This window comes from Manis javanica, chromosome 1 (genome assembly GCF_040802235.1).
Source record: "Manis javanica isolate MJ-LG chromosome 1, MJ_LKY, whole genome shotgun sequence".
NCBI lineage: Eukaryota > Metazoa > Chordata > Mammalia > Pholidota > Manidae > Manis > Manis javanica.
In genome coordinates this window covers 36496268-36519786 of record NC_133156.1, presented here as the reverse complement: position 1 = coordinate 36519786, position 23519 = coordinate 36496268, and the positions used below count along the sequence as shown (strand labels likewise).

Sequence of the window (23519 nt, the reverse complement as noted above, 5' to 3'; positions counted from 1 at the left end):
GGAGACTACAGTATAAAGTTTAGAATTTCCTATAACTGGGATACCTCAGGCAATTTATTTTACTACGACACAGTCCATAGTCATGTAAGCAAGTAACTAGAGAGGTATATAGTAAAGCTGAAGGCTCCCAACATGGTTGGGAGAGTAACATATTCAGAGGGATCAGAAGATTGTTGTATTTACAATGTCCGTTGGGTAATAGTTAATCCTGATCCTCTCAGGGTTATGCAATACGCTGGCAGAAAGGTGGGAGAACAAAGCAGAGACTCTGGCTATCCCGCTCGCCGCCAAAATCCCCGAGCCTAAAGCAGAGTCTGGCACAGAGGCACTTAATAATTGACAGACTGGCAAGGAGGACTTATGCCCGTCTGCAAGTCCGAGCAAAGAAACTTACCCCGAGGCCAACGTCCCCCTCAGATTCTGCATCCATAGCGCGCCTGAAATATCAATACAGTCATTCAATAGACGCCCACCTCCACTCCCTCTACCACTCCTTTACCACTAAGAAATTCTTACCCAACCGTTCTAGTATTGCCGCCATCTTTCTCCCTCCCTCTACGGAAGCCTCCTAGCTCACGCGACATCTGGGCAAGACGCATGCGCAGTCCTCCGAATTTCTTAGCCGGCAACCTAGTGGTGTTGTCATGGAGACGGCAACACGCAGCCCAAGCTCAACGTGTGGTCAGGTCAGCCCAGCTTGGGAATGAATGACTTAACAAAGGCCGAAAACTACTTAGTTTCCGGAAATTCACCGGGATCCAGAAAAATTGGAAAACCTCACCACACAAATGGTTTGAAAGGATTAGAAAAACAGAGGACTTAAACAAACCAAGCTAACCTGAGTGGGCCTCCATTTTCTCGTCAGAAATAAATATCCCTAGGCCCAGGCTTGTAAAGATCACTAGAGATCGTGTGCTAAGCTCTTGTAAAAAACAGTTAAAGTACAAAGTAAGATGTTCTAATTCCTGTTAACATGAACAAGGTAGTAAAAACAGGAAGGACTCCATCTTAAAGATAAGATTGCATTTTAAAATCCAAGAAGTCAAAAAGTAAGTTTCTTAACATACTAGACAATAACTCAGCCCACCTTGGGAGCAGGACAGGCAGTCTTGGTTGATATGCTCCCAGACCAAGAAGCTGCTATTCTGGGAAAGAATCGAAGCAGTAAATTTGTGTTAACTTTGCAAAATAATCCGGAAGACTGATAAGAAACTTAGTGTCTCTTCAAAAATAAACATTTGGGGACCATTTAGCGGGTCTGTATCATTAGCCCTTTGTCTCTCAACCGCCTATAAAACCCCTAGACAATGCACAACTACGGATTCTCTTGTTCCCTCCTGGCGCAAGCCAGGAGCTCTTTCCTCTTAATTTATCTCTAAATAAAACCCTGTCGCTTGCTCGCCTACTTTTGAGTGTTTGCGAAGTTCATCCTTCAACTCCGTGAACAAGAACACCGGCATCACAAAGCTGGAGCATAGCGTTCCAGAAATATTTGATGGGATAGTGGTTGAACAGATCCAAAGAATGAACCTGTGGTACAGGGAGACGACTCCACCCGTCTAACCCCTTAATTACACAGTTCCTAGTTGCAGGGAGTGAGAACGCCTAACCGCGGGGCTGGGATCTAGCCTCACCAGATCCTACAGCCGCGGGTGGAGTCGGGAGGCACAGCGCGCAGCCCAGCCCAGCCCTTCCGAGCCCCGCGGCAACGGGCGCGGGCAGCGCGGTGCAGCCTGGGCCTCTGCGCGCGCCGTAGCGGCGGGCCGAGGAGGCGGAGCCCCGCACTAGCTCCACCCCCTTCCCGGCTGCGGCGTGAGGTTCTGAACAGTCTGCGGCGGAGGTTGCTCCCCTCGTCCTTCTTGGCCGGTGGTCATGGGACCGGAGCCGTGCACGCTGCCGCCCTCCCCTAACTGGTACTGCGCCCGATGCAGTGATGCCGTGCCCGGGGGCCTCTTCGGCTTCGCAGCGCGGACCTCTGTCTTTCTTGTCCGCGTGGGCCCCGGCGCGGGCGCGATTCCTGGGACGCCCCCATTTCGAGGTAATTCCCCACCTCTGGGCCCCCGCCTTCCTGCAGTCCTTGGCGTTCCCTGGAGGTGCCAAGTGGGCGTCTCTAGCCATTTCTCTCTCAGATGGGGAAACTGAGGCCCAGCCCAGCGAAGGGTTTGCTCACAGTCAGTTAAATCGCTGTTCAGGTCTCCAAGATTGAACTACACCACGCTTTGCTGAGCGGTCCCGCCTCCTGGCGCTCTCACGTGGTACCGTTCACTCACTGAAAAGTTATCCCGGTCTAGACCCAGGCATTTACAACATCTATGGACGCCCTCCCCTACCCAGCGGCGGGCCCCCTACGAGCCCTCCTGCGGTTGGGGGCTGCTTACAGCTCCAGGCCCTAAGCAGGTCCTGCAAATATGATACTTATCTCTGTAAGATGATTGATTACCCAGATGCCCTCAGGCCCCAAACTTTATTTAGGTTTTGATTATGTGTTGAGATACAGCGTGCCAGATATTTATTCGATTCCAATCGACCTCTGGCCGGATCTAAGTAAGAATCACTTTACATTCTTCATTTAAGCTGCTCCTCAGCCTGTGAACTAGGCCCATCAAAGAATATGGACAGCATTTTACAGTTGAGAAGACCGAGGCTCAAAGAGATAAAATGACTTGTCTGAAGTCATGTGGCAGAGCCAGTACCAACATTTGGGGTTTCTGATTGTTCTGAGTCCCTGAATGTATTTGTTATACGGTGGGATAAGTGAGATTCCACCCATCTAACAACAGTATGATTCTGCCAGGAATCCTTGGTAGATCTTTAACCTGGAGTCTGGTTTTCCTTGAAGTCATAGGAGAATTGGTGGGACACATGGAAAGGGTCTCTGGCTTCACATTTTCTCATCATCCCGGTCAGTACAACCTCTGTGCCACCAGCTCTGACGATGGGACTGTGAAAATCTGGGATGTAGAGACAAAAAAAGTTGTGACAGAACATGCACTCCATCAGGTACCACAGCTTACTGGTTTCTCTGATCGTTTTTTACATCTGTGCCAATGGTTCTTTTGCTTCCAATATGGCTTTTCTAGCTCATATGTGCAAGGTGACTTTAATAATGGTGTCCATTAATTAGATAAGAAGCTCTGTATTACAAGGTGCTTCAAAACTTTTTTGGAAAGAGATACGAATAAACCAGAGGTCAGCAAAAAGCACTGCTGCCTGTTTTTGTAAATCATTTCATTGGGATACAGCCACCATCATTCATTTAAATATTGTCTACAATTTAAGTATAGGCTGCCTGCATACTACAGCAAGAGTTGATGAGTTGCACCAGAGACAGTATGGCCCACAAAACCTAAAATATTTACTATCTGGTTCTTTACATAAAATAAACTATAAATGAGTGAACAAAACTTGTTTCTAAACCAGATGATGATTTAATATACCTGCCTTTCGAGAGAATGTAGGAAAGGAAAAGACTCACTTAATCTTAGTAAAAACTACATTACAGTATTAAACAAAGAAAAAATTTAAATGACTCATTGATCCTCAATAGCTTTCATTCTTTTTCGTTAATGTAATCTTGCTGTACAAGTGGTACATTTTATTACTTACAATGTTTCTGGTATTATACAGGTTAAAAACTAAAAATTCAGCATTGATCTATTAGAAGCAAATATATTTTTGTTTTGTCTTAAAGCACACAATATCAGCACTGCATTGGTCTCCTCAAATAAAGGATTTAATAATATCTGGAGATGAAAAAGGAGTAGTTTTCTGTTACTGGCTTAACAGGAATGACAGCCAACACCTCTTTATAGAACCCAGGGCAATTTTCTGTCTTACTTGCTCACCTCATCATGAAGATATAGTAGCCATTGGGTAAGTACTGAACATCTGCATTCGTAATTTATTTTTGTTTATGTTCATATTTTGGATTAGCTTTATCTTCTCCTGTCCCTTTACTCCTCAAAGGAAATCATTTACAAGTGTTAACTACTCTCCCTGAACCCATGGTATCATTTATTCCTATGACTCTAAGGCTTACTCTCTCTCCTACTCTGTTTTTGTTCCCTTGGTTTCCATGATACTCTGCTTTACTCATTCTTCATATCTAGTTTCTTTTAGTCAACCTCCAAATGTAAGGAATGTCCTCATTCACCTGTTTCTCCCACTGTACTTGCCCTTGGATATAACATTTACTCCAAGAGTGTCATGACTCAGCTCTGTCTCTCAAGTTCTCAGCACCTCATCTAGAATGGGAAGTGATCTGGCATTGGGATCTGTCCTCTCATTGATCACCAGGATTGTTTCACACGAGCTGCCTGGGTGGGCATCCCCCTTTCCCTCACCAGTCCATTTACTTCTCTCCCAAAGCTGTCGCTTCACTCTAGTTTGGAGACCTGACATAAGCACCGCAGTGCTGGAGAAGAAAGTCTGACTGGAATGGAGTCAAGAGATTGTGGGGGGTAAGGTAGTAAAGAAACACATGAAGACAATTTTTTCACAAAGGCTGTTGTAAAACTGTGCATAGACTTGAAGCCAGAGGAGGTATATGGGGGTCAAAGGAGTATTAAATGGAAGATAACAAGGGCATGTTTTGATGTTAATGGAAGTAAGGAAGAAGAGAGAGTTTGCTGCAGGGTAAACAGTGATAAATGCAGGAGAGATGTTGGGAAGTCAAGAGGACTGGATCCACGTCACAAGTAGGAAAGTGAGAATATGGAAATAGATGCAGGTAGGTTTGTAAATCTGGTTGGAAGAGGAGGGTGTTTGATTTTGATGGCTTCTCATTTGTCAGTGAAGCATAAGTCAAAGAGGTGGAGTAAAGTTCAGGGTAGGGATGGAACTGGATGTCAGTCCAGTAGTCAGAAGTAAGACATGGTCATGAATTTAAAGTAATCTACTCAAACTGATAAAGGAGATGGTTGGATTCATCCAGGTTTGGGTTTTGTGGAATAAATGTCCCTAAGAGGGGACAAAGGAGATAAGGGTATTTTTAAAGGAATCATTATAATGATAGATCCTGAAATCTGTGCTGCATGGGAGGAAGGATAGGAAGACAGGAGTGGTAAATAGTGAAAATGGAAGGGGTCTGTGATGGGTGGTCTAGTAGGAGTGTTGTTGCAGTGAGGATACTAGAGACAGAGCAGTTCTAGGTACAGAGCAGAAAGGGTGGTAAACAGGGTTCAAAGAAGTTGAGTCAAACTGACCTTCAAAGATGAGCAGGAATTCACAAGATGATGATTTGTTTTTAGAGGATCTTCAAAACAGTGATTATCCCTGAAGGCTTGATTGAAATTGCAAAACAGTTTGATCAATCACATCCCTGTGAGGTTGCACAACTCAGTGGTCTTCAAAGTCCATGTCTTCAAAGATTTATATTATATGATCTCATTTTTTAAATAAAGCAGTAATGGGGAAAAGAATTTTAGTAAAAGAAAAATAAATAAAGCCATAATGGTGTTTTTCCCTATAAGACTGTCTAATATGCAGGAAATGTAAAATAGGTGCACCCATTGTGGAGAGCAATTTTGCACTTTCTAGTAAAACAAAGATGTGGGTATCATCCATCCTGGCAGTTCTGTTACTAGACATCAAACCTAAAATTGTCTTAGGCATATATAAGATTATTAATAGCATTTTTTGTTTGTAATAGCAAAAAAGTGGAAGCCTTTCAAAAGGAAAGTGAATAAATAACTTGTGGTGTTATACAGTAGTATAAATGATCAGGAACTGGAGTTCCACAAGTCAATATGGATGACTTACAAAGAGAATGTGAAAAAAACGAGCTACAGAAAAATACTGTTTGATGCCACTCTGTATCTCATTTAGGAATATATGCAAAGAAAAGCTAAGAATGATGTAACACAAAATTCACAAATAGCAACTTATCTCTAGGGAATAAAGGGAGAGAGGTTTGGTTGGAATGGGTTTTGCAGAGGATTGCAACCATCCTGATTTTTTCTTAAGATGGGTAGTAGATACCTCCTTATGTGTCTGAAATACTTCATAATTTAAAATTTAAAAAAAGACTTATTAGGATTCCTCAGTTTCTTCAGAATTCAAAAATTGACAGCCCTGGAATATCCACATCTAGAAATTACAGTTCTGTAGCTTTTGTTAAAAGTCCATAGTTAAAACAATAGGATTGCTTGTGAAACGGAGGGGGTTTTTTTAGTGTGTTAGGGTAAAATCTTCTCTAATTAGAGGAATTGCTAGGCCCCTAAAATAACTATTTTTCTATAAATTCTCAAGCAAGCTCAACTGTTCAAGCTTTGTGACAGGAACAAGGGTTTAATCATTGGGATGGGTGTTTTAAAAGCTAGGAAGCACAATAAGCACTTTGGAAAAAGGACAAAACAAGATTATTTCTTGTTCTTTTCCCTTCTCCCCCACCCAAATGTACTTTTAGAAATGCACAATAAAAATTGCTAAGCCAAATGTTTATTAGAGAGACTGTTCTGTCTTCATTTTTCAGTAATATTTCTAACTCTTGTGTTTTAGCTACAAGGATGGTATAGTGGTTATAACTGACATCAGTAAGAAGGGAGAAATTATTCACAGACTTCGAGGCCATGATGATGAGATCCACTCTATAGTCTGGTGTCCCCTGCCTAGTGAAGAATGTTTATCCATAAATCAAGAGGAGAATTCAGGTAGAGATGATTTAAGAGGATTCAGTACTTTAGACCTAAAGAATAAAGTGGGTAAAATTGTATCATTTGAATTATATTTAAACTGTAGGTTTTACAGATCAGATCTATGCTTTCATAGATCTGAACACTGGCACACTAATTTTTCTTTGATAAGTGCAAGTTTCATACAAATTCAAAACAAAATTACCATCTCTATCCTAGAAGAACCTGAAATTCCCAATGGGAAAGTTATAGCACAAACTCCAGTAACAAAAGGCTGCTACTTAGCTACTGGAAGCAAAGATCAAACCATTCGAATCTGGAGCTGTTCTAGAGGCCGAGGTAAGATTGTCTGATGTTGCTTTTGTAATATATTCTGTTTATGTGGTAGAAAGAGCAGTGTTTTTATTCTTTCTTGTTTAAGGGTGTGTCATCTGTCAGAAAGCAATTCTTTCCCTTCTCTCCAGAAAGTTGCTTCCCCAGGGTAGCCCGGACTAGAACTCTCTATGCCCTGAACATCTGGCTTTGGTGTTGGAGCAGAGAGTTTCCAATGCATTCATATAGAATGGTCACTCTTTGGCAGGAAGGTAAGATGTTTGTTATGAGAATGAGGAATGGAAAAGATTTCTAGAGAGCTAGAGCTTTTAATGCACAAATGCAGAATAAATAATATACTCCCAATGTAGGTGGATGTTTTAAATGTTAAAGCTCAGTTTATCCAAATTAAAGAGACCCTTAGTCATTTATTTAGCTTTCCCAAGTTTCTCTTTTACCTTAAGCTTATAAGTAAAGAGTAACTCCAAGCAGAGTGGATGTTTTAATTACATTAAAAATCTAGCCTTTCTCTTTACAAGTCTTCTTTCTCTACTATTTAAAACCATGAAATTCTTTTCATCTTTATCTAAATGCACTAGTGCATATAAAGCAAATAGCATAATGCTTGACACATAGTTATGGCTTAGTCAACAATAACTAGCAGTATAATTTTGGGAAACAATTTTTTAAAGAGCTGTGGACCGCTTTTGCATATGCAACAGCTGATAATTTCCAAGTAGAAACAACATCCGGCTAAGATTCCTCCAGAAGGATAATCTCTAAGCTTATGGGTGTCTAGTACAGTGGTCTTTAATTCTGATTGTTCAGCAAAATCAGCTAGAGAGGTTTTGGAAAACATGGGTGCCTAAACCCCATCTCAAATCTACTGAATCAAAATCCCTAGGAGTTGGTCCCTGGCAAATGTATGCTTATAAGCTTCACTGGTGATTCTGATACACAGTTGGAAGTAAGAACCACTGGTTAGCAGCATGTCAGGGGTAGAGGGACTTCCCTGCTACTGTATGTTGACTGGCTTTGTTGGATTTCTTGCTAACTAGAAAAAGGAATCCCACCCTCTGTCTTCCAACTTCGGAGAATTCTGGGTTACCTTACTACCTGAGTTCTTGATTCCACTTGAAAACTAGTGTTCTCTAACAATATTCTTAATGTGTATAAGTTGTCAAGACAGCCTTTAAAAGCTAAATTAGCTGGACTAGTATTAACCACTATTTGTAATAACATTTCCATGAGAAAATGAGGTCTGAATCCTAAGTAACCAAAGAAACTCTTAAACCACAAATTATATAGTGAAATGGGGGGGCCTCATGCCTGTAGTCTCACTCTCATGAGTGCCCACTGACCTTCTTTCAATGTGTAGGAGTGATGACTTTGAAATTGCCCTTTCTGAAGAGAAGAGGAGGGGGTGTAGACCCAACTGTTAAAGAGCGACTTTGGTTGGCACTCCATTGGCCCAAGGAGCAGCCAACACAGCTGGTATCTAGCTGTTTTGGGTAAGTTTTTTTCTTTCTCGTCATGTTCTCTCTGACATATTTTATTGTCCTCTCTAGGCTCAAGAATTCCTAAGTTTCTATGTCTAGACACAGAAGGTGCAGAAAGCAGTAATAACTAAGGCTTGTTTTATCATGGGCCATTTATAATGGAAAAATCAGGGGACTAATACCTATACTGTCTAGTAACAGAGTTGTGGGAGGATAAGTATACCCTGGTGGTTGAGTGTGGACTCTGAGTCAGGCAGAAATGAATTGTAGAATTAGTCGGTTATTTACTTGCAGTGTTCATGAGCAAGACCCTTCACTTTTCTGAGCTTCATTTACTTCATGTGTAAAAAAGGGAAGTTATAGGATTTCCTATCTCTCAGGATGATTCTAGCCATTCATTAAACCAAATTTAGTGAGTACCAGCTTCCAGTTGCTTGTCTATTAAATGAATTAAAAATGTTAATTCAATTTAAAATGAATTAAACAGATAAGATCCCTGCTTTTAAATGAGGATAAAGCACATAAAAATCCCCCAAAACATTAGTTAAGGCCCTACTCCCCCCACTGCCTCAAGCAAGAGATATTACGTCTTAAAGCCTTTGGTGCTTTGCAAATTATGATGGCATTTTATAATTAAAGCTATTAGGAAAATCTGTTCAAAAGGTAGTCCAGTACATTAACATGATTAAAAAAGATTGAAAGTATATAATAAAGTATTGCTTCCACTCTGTCTTCTGGAGGAACATTGTTCTCCTCCCAATAGGCAATGACTCCTTGTTTTTATGAGTGTTCTTCCAAGAGATATTTTGTGTATGTTTCAGAATATGCAATTTTTGTCTCCTTAAAGGAACAATTAACAGAAATTATTCTGTACCTGAGGGCCACTCTCTGGCCCACAATCACATATTTTCAGATTGCTTGTGAAAGAGAACTAATGTTTGTTTTTCCGTACAGAGGTGAACTGCTGTTATGGGATCTCACTCAGTCTTGGAGACGGAAATATACCCTCTTTAGTGCTTCATCAGAAGGCCTGAATCATTCAAGAATTGTGTTTAATTTATGTCCTTTACAAACTGAGGATGGCAAGCAGCTACTGCTTTCCACATCAATGGACAGAGATGTAAGAACTGCTTATTTTGTGTTCAGCATTGTAGAGCAGTGGTTTATGACTTAGATGGGATTACTCGGCTTTTTCAAACCATCCATCAGCTCTCGCACCCCACTTTGCCCCTAGTTCCAATATCAGAGTAACAGTTACTGACAGTCACTGAACACATTAACAGGAGGTAGGGAAAATGAGAGACGACCAAGATGCCTTTTTGTTAAGCAGGTATGATAACAGTAGATATGTCCAGGGAAAGGTGAATGAGATTACTGTACGTCATACAGCTTTAAAATATCCTTGGCTGTAGTTTAAGTAGCAGACTCATCTACTCTTCATGAAATCAAAGAGAGAACTGACTTTATTTAAGAGTCTATGACATCACTATTTTTAGTTAAACTCAGCTTATCTGATAGACTGTTTTCTCCCAAGCCCCTCTGTTAAATAAGTGATGATTAAAAACTTAGCACTCCTCTTCCTTCAGGTATTAGAAGGTATTCTGCTCTTTTTGAAATAGCAGCTCTGATATTTCCACTGTCCTGAGGCCATCTTCATTCTTATTTGGAATTTGCCAGATGATATTACCAATGCAGTAATACAGTAGAGTGGAAAGGCCACTGAACTCTGGGAGATGGGAGATCTGGGTTCTGGTTTATTAATTGTGTGACCCTAAATTCACTTGATATTTCTGGGAATAAATGTATTCTAAGATCCCTTTGAGCTCTACTATTTATTACTGATTTTTCTAAGAGATGCTTTATTCAACTCCTACTGGAGTAGTTATATTACATTAACTTTACCCACTCTTTGAGCGCATCCTGTTTGAAATGTTGGTTGTTTTTCTGTTTCTCTGATCTTATTTATATTTAGTCCCTAACCCTTAATTTTTTCAGGTAAAATGTTGGGACATGGCCACTCTGGAGTGCTGCTGGACCCTGCCTTCCCTTGGTGGCTTTGCCTACAGTCTGGCTTTCTCTCCTGTAGACATGGGCTGTTTGGCCATAGGCGTTGGGGATGGCATGATCCGAGTATGGAATACACTCTCCATAAAGAACAACTACGATGTAAAACATTTTTGGCAAGGTGTCAAGTCCAAGGTTACAGCAGTAAGGATGCTTTGTCAACTTTTTTCAAATACGTATTCTTCTAGAGAATACTTGTTTACTTTGGTAAACTGGTGGGATCAAAGGTTTGTTCACGGGTACTTTCCATGGAGATGGAAACTGGGAAAGCAGAAGACCCTCTCTAACCAAACCCATCATCTCCAAATTCAGAATTTAAAATTAACGCTTACTTCAAGTATGTTTTCTAAAGGTAAAAAATTAGAAATAACTTAGATGTGCATTCATAGAAGACACATTGTTATAGCCACATGTTGGAATGGTACTCAACTATTAGAAATGATAATGTAGATCTTTCTTTCTGGAAAGGTATTAATGATTCATGAAAAATGCCAATTACAAAACATGGAATGCAGATTACATGGAATGCAGAAAACAGGATGATTTTTTTGTTTTTCGGTAAAGTGATACCTCTGTTGCAGCTCTTAGTCTAAAAACAATATATGTTGTAGTTTAAAAAGAAAACCAAAACAGTGCAGAAATGGAGAAAGCAAAAATTTTTTCCTGCCCTCCATTCCATTCTCCCACTTATACAATCCAGAGAACCACTGTTGATAATTTGTGATGTGCCTTTCCACATTTTGTTAGTTATTAATAGAATCATATTTTTTAATTGTTCTGGAATCTTCTATCCACCATTGAACAGTGTATCATGCACATCATTTAAATGTTTGAACCTTTTTTTTATAATTGTATGCATCAAGTTTATGCACACAAAATGTCTGGAAAGATGCAAAATTGGCAATGGGAGTTTTGGATGGTGAGATTTGGGTGACTTTTACCTTGTTTTTAATACTTCTTTGTTTCTCTCTTAAATAATGAGAATGTGTTAACTTTTAAAATTAGAAGCCACCAGGAGCAGTAGGTTTTCCATTTGAATGCTTGAAGGATGACCTAAGGATTCCTCTAACAAGATGCCCCTTTCCTCATATATTTTGTAGCTGTGCTGGCACCCAACCAAAGAAGGCTGCTTAGCTTTTGGAACTGACGATGGAAAAGTGGGATTGTATGACACCTACTCCAACAAGTAAGAAATAGATGATTCTTGTTTAGCCCACTGACCAAAATGTCAGCAACTGAGATGAATTCATAAACCTAGATATACATCACAGTTGGCCTGGGACACATCTTGAAGATTCTGGCTCTGAAACTGGGTTTTGACTTGGAATGTTGTTTTTTTTTTCTATTTTTTCAAATGATGGTGGTTCAACCCATCTGACCTATGGGAACCACTTAAATAAGCCATTTGTTTTTGTTTTCCCTCAACTTTGTTTAAAACAGGTACTGTCAAGCATCCATGAATGTTGAAAGCCTATTACAAAGAACATCTCCATATCTTTCATCTAGGCTCACCAGTTTTAACATCTTGCCATACTTGCTTTACCTGTGTACACTTAGAAAATAAACAATAATTCCATAATGTGGTCTAATATTCAGCCCAGTGGGCTAGAATTGTTTTTCTTAGCTGTTTTGTGTTTGGTTTTTTTTTTTTCAAATTAGTTTTCAGTTAAGGTTCAGATGTTTCATTTTATGTCTCTTTAGTCTCATTTCAGAATAGTACCCCCACTTCTTTACACAACATTGCCTTTTCAATTTGAAGATTTCAGATAATGTTTAGTAGAATATTCTATATTTTGGACTTGTCTAGTTATCTTTTTGTAGTGACTTCTACCTGTTCCACTAGTCACTGTATTTCCTATAAACTTGAAGTTTTGTCTAGAGCTACATTATTTAAGTCTACTTTTTTTCTTTGAAGATTTTTTTTTAATTAAAGTATCATTGATACACAATCTTATGAAGGTTTCACATGAGCAACATTGTGGTTTCAACATTCACCCATATTATCAAGTCCCCACCACCACCCCATTGCAGTCACTGTCCATCGGCATAGTAAGATGCTATAGTCATTACTTGTCTTCTCCGTGCTATACTGCCTTCCCGTGACCTACCTATATTGTTTGTGCTAATTATAGTACCCCTTAATCCCCTTCTCCCTCCCAACCCCTTCTTTTTGGTAACCGCTAGTCCCTTAGAATCTGTGAGTCTGCTGCTGTTTTGTTCCTTCAGTTTTGCTTTGTTGCTATACTCCACAAATGAGGGAAATCATTTGGTATTTGTCTTTCTCTGCCTGGCTTATTTCTTAAGTGTACATTATTAAGTACAAACTACTGAGAATGCTGTAAGTGTAAAACATACTCTTGAGTTCAAAAATTTAGTTCCAAAAAATGTAATTTCAACAATTATTTATTTTGATTATATTTTAAACTATAATACTTTTTAGATATTAAGCTAAATAAAATATACTATTTGGATTTTACTTGCTTCTTTTAATTCTGTTAATGTGGTTATTAGAAAACTTTTAAGTTACCTATGTGGCTCTTATTTATGGCTCACATTATAAATCTATTGGACATAGTTCGTCTAGGTGTTTATTTAGATTCCAGGCCTGCACTGTTAAGGTAGCCATTAGCCACATGTGACTATTTATACTTAAAGTAATTAAAATTAAGTGAAAGTAGAAATTCAGTTCCTACATCCCGTGAGCTACATTTCAAATGCATAGTGTGGCTAAGGGCTACCTTACTGCTCCCCTGTTCTAGGTCATTGGCTTCTAAGTGGGAATCATTTATTATACTGTAGAGCTAACCTTCTTAAATGTAGTTCTTTAAATACTTAGGTATAATCTACATGCATGTAGTTAACAATTTTTCTCGATTTTTAATTCTCAAAAAAAAAAACACTTTCAAAGAGGCATTTAAGAAAATAAAAATCGATAGAAATATTCCTGTGTCACACAAAACTGTCAACTAATTCCGCTAAATTACGGTCTTCTGGTTGTTATAAGCTGAATATTCAAACAAACACAAGAAAAAATATGTAGTAAGAGGAAAGAAGTAGACATAGACATATTATTAGACATTCAGCCAGAACTGCTTATTCTATTTCTTTTAGCCAAAGAAATTCTGGTTTATTGTCTAGAATGACAATGATAAACATGTCAGATATAAACAGCTAGTTTGGTTATAGGTTCTAGAATCCTGAAATTCTAAAATTATACAAAGAATATGGTCTACATTAAAGGTAATAAGCACACTGCCCTTTACTGACACATCACACATCATTAATTACCACAACAGCTTTAAAAAATACCATTGTGAGCAAGTTTTCTCTAAAAAAACAGAAACTTTAAAATCTGTCTCCTCTAAAATCTTGTCTTAGTTTAAGAATGTGATGTTAATGACAGGATAGGCCGAAAATGATTTCCAAACTTACTTCAGTATGAGGTGGATACATTTCCGTGGTGATAATATATGCTCCGCACTAACCTTGGTTTTGGACAGTTTGCATTTTCTATCCTGTCATATTTTTTTTCTAGTTGTAATAGTCTTTATAGTGCTATACAGCTACAATAATATTAAAATATTTGACATTTGGTGAAGTGGGCAACTCAGAGAGAGATGGAAAATGATCCCAAACGGACAAGATGAGTTGGGGATATAACATTTTTTTCTGGTTAAAGTATGTTTCAAACTTAAATTATTTTGGTAGTAGACATCATTACATGGTATGTTTTTAAAAATTACTTGCTTTTTTACAATAACCATTTGTAGAAAGGTACTATTCAATTGTGTTTCTCTAGTATAAGCAATTAAGGGACCTTTTAGGAAAAGCTGGTCTGTTTTACACTATGCCTTTTGTTTAAATCTTTCTGTTTGTACCTTCCCCCACAGACCTCCACAGATTTCTAGCACATATCATAAGAAGACTGTGTACACTTTAGCCTGGGGGCCACCAATACCCGCCTTGTCATTCGGTAAGTGTCTGAGCCATTCTCTAATAAACACTGAAGGTATTCTGTATCTTTCAGTTTGATCCTAGTATTCAAGCTGGAAAGAGTCATAAATACTCTAGTGCAATGACTGCTTCTGGGGATACTATTCCTCACGGTCCATCAGGGCAGACCTGGTAAGTTGGAAACTTCCCCCTATAAGAAGCTTCCTCAAACTCTAAAGCATTATTTAGTGTCTTTGAGCTGAATTTTGTCATTGTGCATATAGTTACATCATGTTGGGTCCTGATACCCCCTCTCATGTTTTCACTAAAATTTGCTACCACCTCTTAGTTTTATCAAAATTAGAATGTTATTTCACTACATTACTGGAGTAATATCATCTGTTTTCACCTGCAGTTAAAGCAAACAGAATTTTTCAAATGATTTCTTCTTGGCTTCAGTTGTATTCTGACCATTTCCCTCTTCTAGCCCCTTGGCTTGTCTTTCTCTTTCTTATCCCTAAAGCAGTAAGTCTTTCAGAATACCTTTATAATCAGTGTGTTCAGCACAAATCTTTCGTAAACTTTTCTTAACTGTCTATAATGAAACACCTGTAAGTTTCCATAGTGATTGTGTTAACACAGAGAGGATAGTGTGAATCACCAGAACTCAGGCAGCATTATACTTGTAGTTCATTCATTCATTCAACAAATGTCTTAGATCTTTGATTTGTGCCAGGCATAGTTCATCAGTTGTGAAAATAAAACTTGCCCTTGCAGAGACCCACCAGAACCAGTTTGCATCTTAAAAACCAACAAGAGGATTACTATAATACTAAAGAAATCATTGTTATGAGGACAGCTCCTTATAGTCAGTCATAGGAAGTCCTGCAGCTCCATATATCTAAATGCCCAAAGAGTACAGTTTTCATTTCTGGAAGGAAAGGTAAATTCTCAAAAACTTTGAGAACATGTTTTCGGATCCCAGCTTTGGTACCCCTACTGTTTTGAACAGTGGAAGAATGTTTAAGGTAAATATGTTGCCTTATAAATATTAATGTAGAATTAACACCTTTTTTACTTCTCCCAACAGCTGTGTTCAGATGCAGACAATGTGACTGTTCCAATGTCTTAATAAAATTATTTTAAAACAACTCATAGTATGGTATGGTTGTACTACAGCAGCAAATAGTTAAGCTGGTAACAAAACTGATAAACTTTCCTTTCTTACCTCATGTAGGAGGAGAAGGAGACAGACCTTCCCTTACTTTGTACAGCTGTGGAGGGGAAGGGATTGTCTTACAGCATAATCCCTGGAAGCTTAGTGGAGAGGCCTTTGACATCAATAAACTCATCAGGGACACCAATTCAATCAAAGTGAGTCCTTGTGGTCTAATAAAGTCTTTGGATCTCTACAATTGTCCTGGTTTCCCATTCTTGCATAATAAATGCCATTATGAGAGATACCTATTATGCTCAGTCAGATTTCTTAGATCCGAATGGTGCTTTGTCTCAATTGCAATGGTGATTTATTATAAACTTTCACGTCTTAGATATAAAGCAATCTTTTCAGGCTAGCCACTTCCTCCAAAGTGAGTCCTTGGCAAAAATAACTATAATATGATGTCCTAGTACAGCTGCAACGTATTTTACTCAAGACAGAACTGTCATTTTGTTCTTAATTTTCTAGTGAAAAAGTTACAGGTTTACACAAAAGCTGCAAAAATAATAAATGCCTTTGTATCCCTGACCGAGATTCCCATATTTAATCACATTTGCTTTACTATTCTATCAATATATCTCTGTCAGAACTGTCTTTTGAAGTGGAGAATTCCATACTCTTTCAAATGAGTATTTTTTATTACTTTTGTATGGCTAGCATAAAAATAACACTTAATCATAAATAGAATTACTCTTATTGACTATATTCCTTCATTGTCTTAAATGTTATTGAACGCTAACTGAGCAATGAATAAGACAAAATTCCTGTCCCTACCGAGCTGTTAATTTTGTGGCAGTTGAGTATATGGATCAGATGCTCATACACGTAGTTTGAGCTGGAAATAGAAATTTGTGAATTTCTACTTCATGTGAATGCTAGCTGAAGAAGCTGGGGGTCACATATGAGTTGATCTAAAAAAGACAAGAAAAGAAGAGGGCCCAGACAGCATTGAGGAACAAAAACACATAGAATGGTTTGAAAAAGAAACTATTCTGGAAAAGAAACAGAAGGGATAAGAAGAGAAGGACAGTGTACATAGCTTTTGTTAAAGACTTTGACCCCCACATATTGTCAAAGCCAACAGACACATTTCATTCTTTACCAGAGAATAAAAATCATGTTAATGAAGTTCATTTCACAGAGTTAGACACTGTAGACATTTAGCATTTGCTGGCCTCTTTTTTTGTCCAAATTAGGAAATATAATTAGAGTACTTTTCAGAACTGTTTGGCTGATTAAGTAGATTATTTACAAAAATAGCTATTGTATAATTAGAACATTTTTTAACTCTAGGGATTTTTTTTTCTCATGCTGTCACCATTGATTGTTAAGATGCCTAGAGAGAAGAACAATGCTTTTAGTCAGGATTGGTTTGTTTTGCTTTCTAGTACAAATTGCCTGTACACACGGAGATCAGCTGGAAAGCAGATGGCAAAATCATGGCTCTTGGCAATGAAGATGGGTATGTGTTTGTTTCTTTAAAAAAAACTTTATAATTGCTTATATATTTGATCACAAGCTGGCTAATGCCTCTGTAATATTAGTTGAGGAAGCCCAGTTGTATTTGATATTCTGGTTTTTCCTTAATATCCTTGAATGATCCAGGAGCTCTCTGTATCTTTGAAAACTGAAGTTAGATATTTTCAGTCCAAAGAGAGTGTTTGCCTACTCTGTGTTTTGACTGTGTAATGTTTCACAAAATGCTTGTCTTCTGCATTGAACTGCCTAAATCCTCCTTCATTTTTTTCAAGTAAGCCTAGGCAGAAATGCTTTTTTGGCCTCACTGTGCCCTTTCCAATGCTGATCATAGCAGCAGCATCATGATTCAGCCATTGGTTCATTAATTCTTTTCCCCCCTGTTCCATTTATTACAGGAGTCTGATAAACATAACTTTCCAGAGATTGTTAGGATTCTTTTGAAGCCAAATGTTTGAGAGAACCACCCTTTCTACCTGGTTCTTTGTAAGAGAGAGTGAGCTTTGCAGTGATAGATAGGGTTCTCCTATTCCACTTCACCTTTCCTTGACTGATGGAATGAGGGAGATACCTGTTAGCACTGGATCATAATTTGATCACCCTTCTTTCTTGTCTTGGTGTGTTTCTTGTTCTAGATCAATAGAAATATTTCAGGTTCCCAACTTGAAACTGATCTGTACCATCCAGCAGCATCACAAACTTGTGAATGCCATTAGCTGGCATCACAAGCATGGCAGCCAGCCAGAGCTGAGCTATCTGATGGCGTCTGGGTCCAACAATGCAGTCATTTATGTGCACAACCTGAAGACTGTCATAGGTAAGTCTTACCTACAGTTTCTTACATACTGGAGGTGACAGCATGTGTTCAGCTACTTGGCATCCCAATCTTGGTACCTTTTTACTTTGTTTTTGGTATTAAAATAAATGTTCTTATCTTTTTCTGCTTTCAGAGTAATACATTTATCTGATTTAAAAATAAGACTAAATTTTTAAACATGACAAAAACATTAACTTAAAAAGTAAACTTACACCCATAATCCCATCCTTGGGTAATAAGCAGTGTTATTAGTTTGGTGAGCTTTTTCTCCAGATATTTCAAACTGCAGTCATTGCTAAGTAGCTCTCCAAAAAAACTGGGCCAGTTTATATCCTCTTCCCACAGTGCTCCAGTACCAGGCACTCTTACCCACTAAACAATATTGCCTGCTGAAAATCACATAGAAAAGCACACAGTGAACTTTGACTCAAACTTTGGTGTCTTTTTGTTGTTATTAGTAGAAATTATATCTTCCGCAAGTAAGGAGAGCATCTTACTATGCCGATAGACAGTGACTGCAATTGGGGGGGCGGGGAGGACTGGATGGTATGGGTGAATGGTGAAACCACAATGTAGTTCATATGAAACCTTCAGAAGGTTGTATATCAATGATATGTTAATTAAAGAAAAAAAGAAATGACATCTTCCCCCTGTGTTTTAGAGAGCAATCCTGAATCTCCAGTGACCATTACAGAGCCCTACCGGACCCTCTCAGGGCACACAGCCAAGATTACCAGTCTGGCATGGAGCCCACATCATGATGGAAGGCTGGTATCTGCTTCCTACGATGGAACAGCTCAGGTACTGTTCTCCATTCTGTGGGTTCTTCACTGTGTACTCCAACTTAAAACTCTCTTCTTTTCCCCAGTTGTGTACGTTTTTCTTCCCTCACCATTACCTTCTACAGAAAGGGATGTTACTGAGCTCTAGAAGGCATTTTAGTATATTCCATATATCTGGGCCCTTGGCTGGCTAAAGCTGGGGCTTTTTTACTTAGATGAAAGGGAAAGTGTTGGTAGGAACTGGCTAAATCCTACTATTTGTTAAGATTTCATTCAACTTACTGTCAATATGATGGACAAAATTCAGTGAGAAGTGCTCTCTCCTGTTCAAACACAGACATAGTGGCTATATATCATGTAAATAATTTTTAATAAATTGCTAAGTCAGAAATCACCAGGTTCTAAGAAGTAAAGATAAGATACCAAGACAGAGCTTGTAGGTAGGAATTCTGGATATCAGAACCAAAGCAGACATTAGGAACTGGGAAGCTACCGTCTGATGTGGATGTTTGTTCAGTGTTGAGTTATAATTGAGCTCTGCACAAAGCTGACAGCCATGAAGGGCTGCCCTCTGTGAAACGGAGACTGGATTAATTGAAGAAGCAGCAAGGAAATTGATCATTTGTCCAAAGATTTGGGGACAGAGAATCACCTGTGAGAAATTAGAACCCTCAACATGCACACAAATGCAGGTGGGCTCTGAATTAAAATCCTCTTCAAGATATCAGAATCCCCACACCAAAAAGTAACATACAGTTGTGGTTCAGGACAGTAAAATCCACAGAGCAGCATAAGATGCTCGCTCAAAATCAACCCCATAGGAATGTCTACCTCCCAGAGCACATAAGCCTCCCGCAGGAAATAGCACTCTATGAAACTGAACTCCTGAAAAACTATTACTCATCACAAAAGGAAATAATTACACAAAAAAACTTCTTTAAAAACTTACACCCTCCAAAACAATAGAATAACCAGAAATTGTCTATGCTACTGTGTGACTTTTGGTTTCAGGTGTGGGATACTCTCAGGGAAGAACCTCTGTGCAATTTCCGAGGACACCGAGGTCGACTGCTTTGTGTAGCATGGTCCCCATTGGATCCAGACTGCATCTACTCAGGGGCAGATGACTTCTGTGTGTACAAATGGCTCATTTCCATGCAAGAACATTCCCGGCCTCCCCAAGGTTAGTCAGAACGTGGAGCCCATAAAGGCTTGTCCAACTCTTCCTCCCATTCTCAATAATTGAGTTGATCAGGATCAAGCAAGGAAGACATTGGTGCAGAGTGGCAGTGACAGCACTGCAGGGGTTTGGAGCCTAAGCAAGGAAGGCAGCCATGAGGGACCCAAGGATAACACCCAAATAGTAATGAGTATACCCAGCACCTAGATCTTGATATCTAAGTATCATTCCTCATTAAAAGGGACCAACCAGTTTCTTGGAGAATGGCTAATTCCAGGTTGAGAAAGGAATACATACAAGATGAGCCTATGTGTATATCGTGGAAGGAATTGCTCAAAAAAATGAGATACAACAAAGACAATTTGAACCTGAAATGATTAACAGAATTCCATTTCTGGCTATGAAAGATTAACTGGTACCAGACTTCTCCACCTGCCACAGACAGCTAGAAAACCAGACAGAATATATTAGATAATTGGAAATATAGCCGCAGAAATGAAACACTACCCACATAAAGACTTGGGAAGGAATGCCCACAGTGGCTTTATCTATAATGGCGACTGACTGGAATCAACCCAAATGTCCATCAGCTGGTAAATAAATGGCTGTGTCCCTAAAGTGGAATTCTACTCAGCAATAAAAAGGAACCACTGTAAAAACAACAAAATGGGTGAATCTCAAAAAACATTTTGCTGAGCAAAAAAAAAAAAAAACCAGGCACAAAAGACTACATACTCTATAATTCTAATACATAGTGTGAAATAGAATTATATATAATATGAAATTCTAAAACAGGCAAAACTAAACTATAATAATAGCAGATAAGTGATTCGGCCTCGGGAAAGGGATGCATCTTACAACAAAGGCATGAGGGAACATTTTGACATGGAAATATTTTATATTTATGATGGTTGATTACATGACTATACATCTGTGAAAAACTCATCAAAGTATTAAAAAATGGGTATGTTTTAGTGTATTAAAACCTCAAAAGTAACTTTAAAAAAAGCAAAGGATAAAAACTTTAAAACAAAAAAAGTAAATAAGTGACAGTAAATATAAAATAAGAATCCATGAGTCCATACTAATAAAAATAAATGAATGTCTAAAGAAATGGAGAGAAGCAGAAGCTCTTCTCTATAGCAGAATGCTAATAAATTAGAATGAATGATGGAATTAGAAAACTGCCATTTGGCAATAATCAGAGTAACAATTTTTAGTCAAGAAACATCAATGAATACTAAAACTACTGGATGCAAATACTTAGTAATTACAAAGGAAAAACCATTTTTCAGGGAGAAACCTGCAAGACACCTCCTTAAGTGGTCAAAGTAAACAAATGAGACAAATAGAAATTATTTGCCATTTATAGATTGCACTGAGAGGAATACAGTATCACTTCTGTGTATTCCAGCTGAAAATGCATAACCTAAACCTAATGAAAACTCAGGTAGACCTAAACTGAGGGAAGTTCAACAAAATGACAGTCCTATAATCTTCAAAAGTTTCAAGTTATGAAGTCAGAAAACAGGCTTTCCAGGCTGAAGGAAACCAGAGAGACATAACAAGCAAGGCAGTGTGTCCTGGACTGAGTCTTTTTGCCAGAGAAGACATTCTTGGTGCAACGGCAGAACTTGAATGAAGCATGTGGAGTACACATTAATGTGTCGGTATTTACTTCCTGGTTTTAATGATTGTGCTGTGGTGATGTAAGAGAATGTCCCTGTTTGCAGGATACACACTAAAGTGTTTAGGGACAATTGGGCATTGTATTTATGCTTTAATGAAATCCCAAAAGGGCTCCATTTGGTTTGGTTAACATTTTGGTAATGTAACAATTCGGTACTTATAACTTCATTGGGAAAGAAGGGAAAGGTTAAGGATGCAATCAAAAAAATGAGTCACAGAATTTTGGAAATTTCCTTGAGTGCTTTTAACCAAGAATATACATTTTGGTCTATCCTTTTCTTAATTGTGATTCCTGTAGGCAAGAAAAGTATTGAATTAGAGAAAAAAAGACTCTCTCAACCCAAGCCAAAGCTCAAAAAGAAGAAAAGGCCCATCTCAAGAGTGCCTGTAAAGCAGGAATTGTATGGCGGAAATGAAGAAGAGAGCATAAGGGAGGGCTCAAGACCTGTTGAGAACGGTGTGTCAGACCAGGAGGGTGAGGAGGAAGCCCGGGAGCCAGAGGTGCCCTGTGGTGTCGTCCCATTGGGTATGTGGCCGAACCCTGAATCACCAACTCTAGGAATTCGTAGTCATCACCAGAAAACTAAGCCACATCCTTATTTTCCTTACTTCGTTTGAAATTTTCTGCCTCTAACCTATTTACTTGACAAACTCTAAAACTTAGGTTGTATCTTTGGTGCCCTTAGAAACTTATGTTCATCTTTTTAAAGGATTTTTTTTTTAAGGCTCCAGTCACCTTTGAAGTGTTAAAGGGGATCTAGCAGACTATTGGGATGGAAAAACGTTCTGTAGAGAAAACTTGTAAACAACTTGGGCAGGGTCAGACTATGGGACAAAGTGAAGCTAGGGTAGTGTATACACAGAAACATTGGGAATGTTTTCACAACATGACATCATCAGCCATGCTTATTTAAAGAAACCACTCTCTCATACAAATGTCTGATGGAAAAGCTACCACCACTCCAGGAACCTGCAAGTTCTCATCCTTTTACGTGGGTTTCTACCTGGGCTTTTTTTGGGGGGAGGGGCAGGGGTTCTCTCTGAAAATAATTTATGAATTACATTTTTCTGGTCTGTTAAGCTATACTGGCAGTTAACAGACTTCTCCCAAAACAGTTTTTCAGGGTTTCATCACTGATTTCTAATAATGCATTATATTTCTAATTTGAAGAGAAAAAACTCATTACTAGATAAGAATTTACAGCTTTAATTCCTTTCTACATTTACCTTAAAGCTGTGGTGCCTGTTACCTTTAAAATGCACTATTAAATAGCAAACAATATAAATAGAAGCCATGGTTCATGTTTAATTCTAAAACAGTATTTTGATGTGACAGAATTAAAATGGCCAAGATATATGATATAGAGGCATCTCTGACCCTCTCCATCCCAAGGGATGGCTATTAGACCATAATTTGGGTAAATAAAAAGCTAAAAGTTTAATGGATTTCTCTTAGGTTCATCAAAATACCTTTTAATCACAAAATGGCCACACAGAATGTCCTTTACCCAGTATTTCAACAGCTATCTTGTTTTACAGTTCACGGTTGTGTATGCTCAGGATTGTGACTCCGTATCACATACCCCTAATATTTTTTATTAGCAGAGTTGTTCTTTATTTGTTTAATTAAACATGCAGTTAGTAAACTTTGTCACCTAAATATGTAAGAAGTCTGAGCAAAATTTGGGAACTCCTGGGCCTGTGGTATAAAGTTGTGGAGGTGAGAAACTTTTAACTTCTTAGTCAGTCAAAGTTCTAAGTAATAAACTTACAGATTCCTGGAACACAGACTATTTGTGTTGTGAGGAAGAAGAAACTACCCATGCTTCCTTTCCAAACTATTTTAACTCTTATTTTGGTTAACAGATAAAATCCAATATTAATTTTTTAAAAAGAACTAGACTACATTGATCTTA

At 38.5% G+C, this 23519-nt stretch overlaps 3 protein-coding genes across 5 annotated transcripts in view; 1 reads left to right on the top strand and 2 right to left on the bottom strand.

Annotated features, from left to right (window-relative positions):
- The window catches only part of MRPL22 (mitochondrial ribosomal protein L22), a 38735-nt gene extending 36981 nt beyond the window's left edge, over positions 1-1754 (bottom strand). The window contains exons 1-2 of one of the 2 annotated variants that reach the window (XM_073231290.1): positions 1635-1754; positions 395-437 (exon numbers count right to left, since the gene is read on the bottom strand). In XM_073231290.1, coding sequence (XP_073087391.1) covers positions 395-426 — 32 coding nt within the window. In that variant the 5' untranslated portion in view covers positions 427-437; positions 1635-1754. Of the gene's footprint in view, positions 1-394; positions 438-516; positions 608-1634 lie in introns of those variants that run through there. The other variant, XM_017670780.3, reaches the window with a different exon arrangement.
- A 29-nt stretch (positions 1755-1783) lies between these two features.
- Positions 1784-23519, top strand: part of GEMIN5 (gem nuclear organelle associated protein 5) — a 39713-nt gene continuing 17977 nt past the window's right edge. For both annotated transcript variants that reach the window (XM_017670774.3, XM_017670772.3), the window contains exons 1-16: positions 1784-2038; positions 2840-3000; positions 3692-3873; positions 6499-6650; positions 6852-6971; positions 8323-8455; positions 9398-9563; positions 10439-10651; positions 11608-11693; positions 14398-14480; positions 15678-15814; positions 17048-17121; positions 17771-17952; positions 18614-18753; positions 19746-19917; positions 21902-22129. In XM_017670774.3, coding sequence (XP_017526263.3) covers positions 1873-2038; positions 2840-3000; positions 3692-3873; positions 6499-6650; positions 6852-6971; positions 8323-8455; positions 9398-9563; positions 10439-10651; positions 11608-11693; positions 14398-14480; positions 15678-15814; positions 17048-17121; positions 17771-17952; positions 18614-18753; positions 19746-19917; positions 21902-22129 — 2395 coding nt within the window. In that variant the 5' untranslated portion in view covers positions 1784-1872. The remainder of the gene's footprint in view (positions 2039-2839; positions 3001-3691; positions 3874-6498; positions 6651-6851; positions 6972-8322; positions 8456-9397; positions 9564-10438; positions 10652-11607; positions 11694-14397; positions 14481-15677; positions 15815-17047; positions 17122-17770; positions 17953-18613; positions 18754-19745; positions 19918-21901; positions 22130-23519) is intronic.
- Positions 2816-23519, bottom strand: part of CNOT8 (CCR4-NOT transcription complex subunit 8) — a 68409-nt gene continuing 47705 nt past the window's right edge. Inside the window, exon 8 of the mRNA XM_037025140.2 lies at positions 2816-2951. Coding sequence (XP_036881035.1) covers positions 2904-2951 — 48 coding nt within the window. The 3' untranslated portion in view covers positions 2816-2903. The remainder of the gene's footprint in view (positions 2952-23519) is intronic.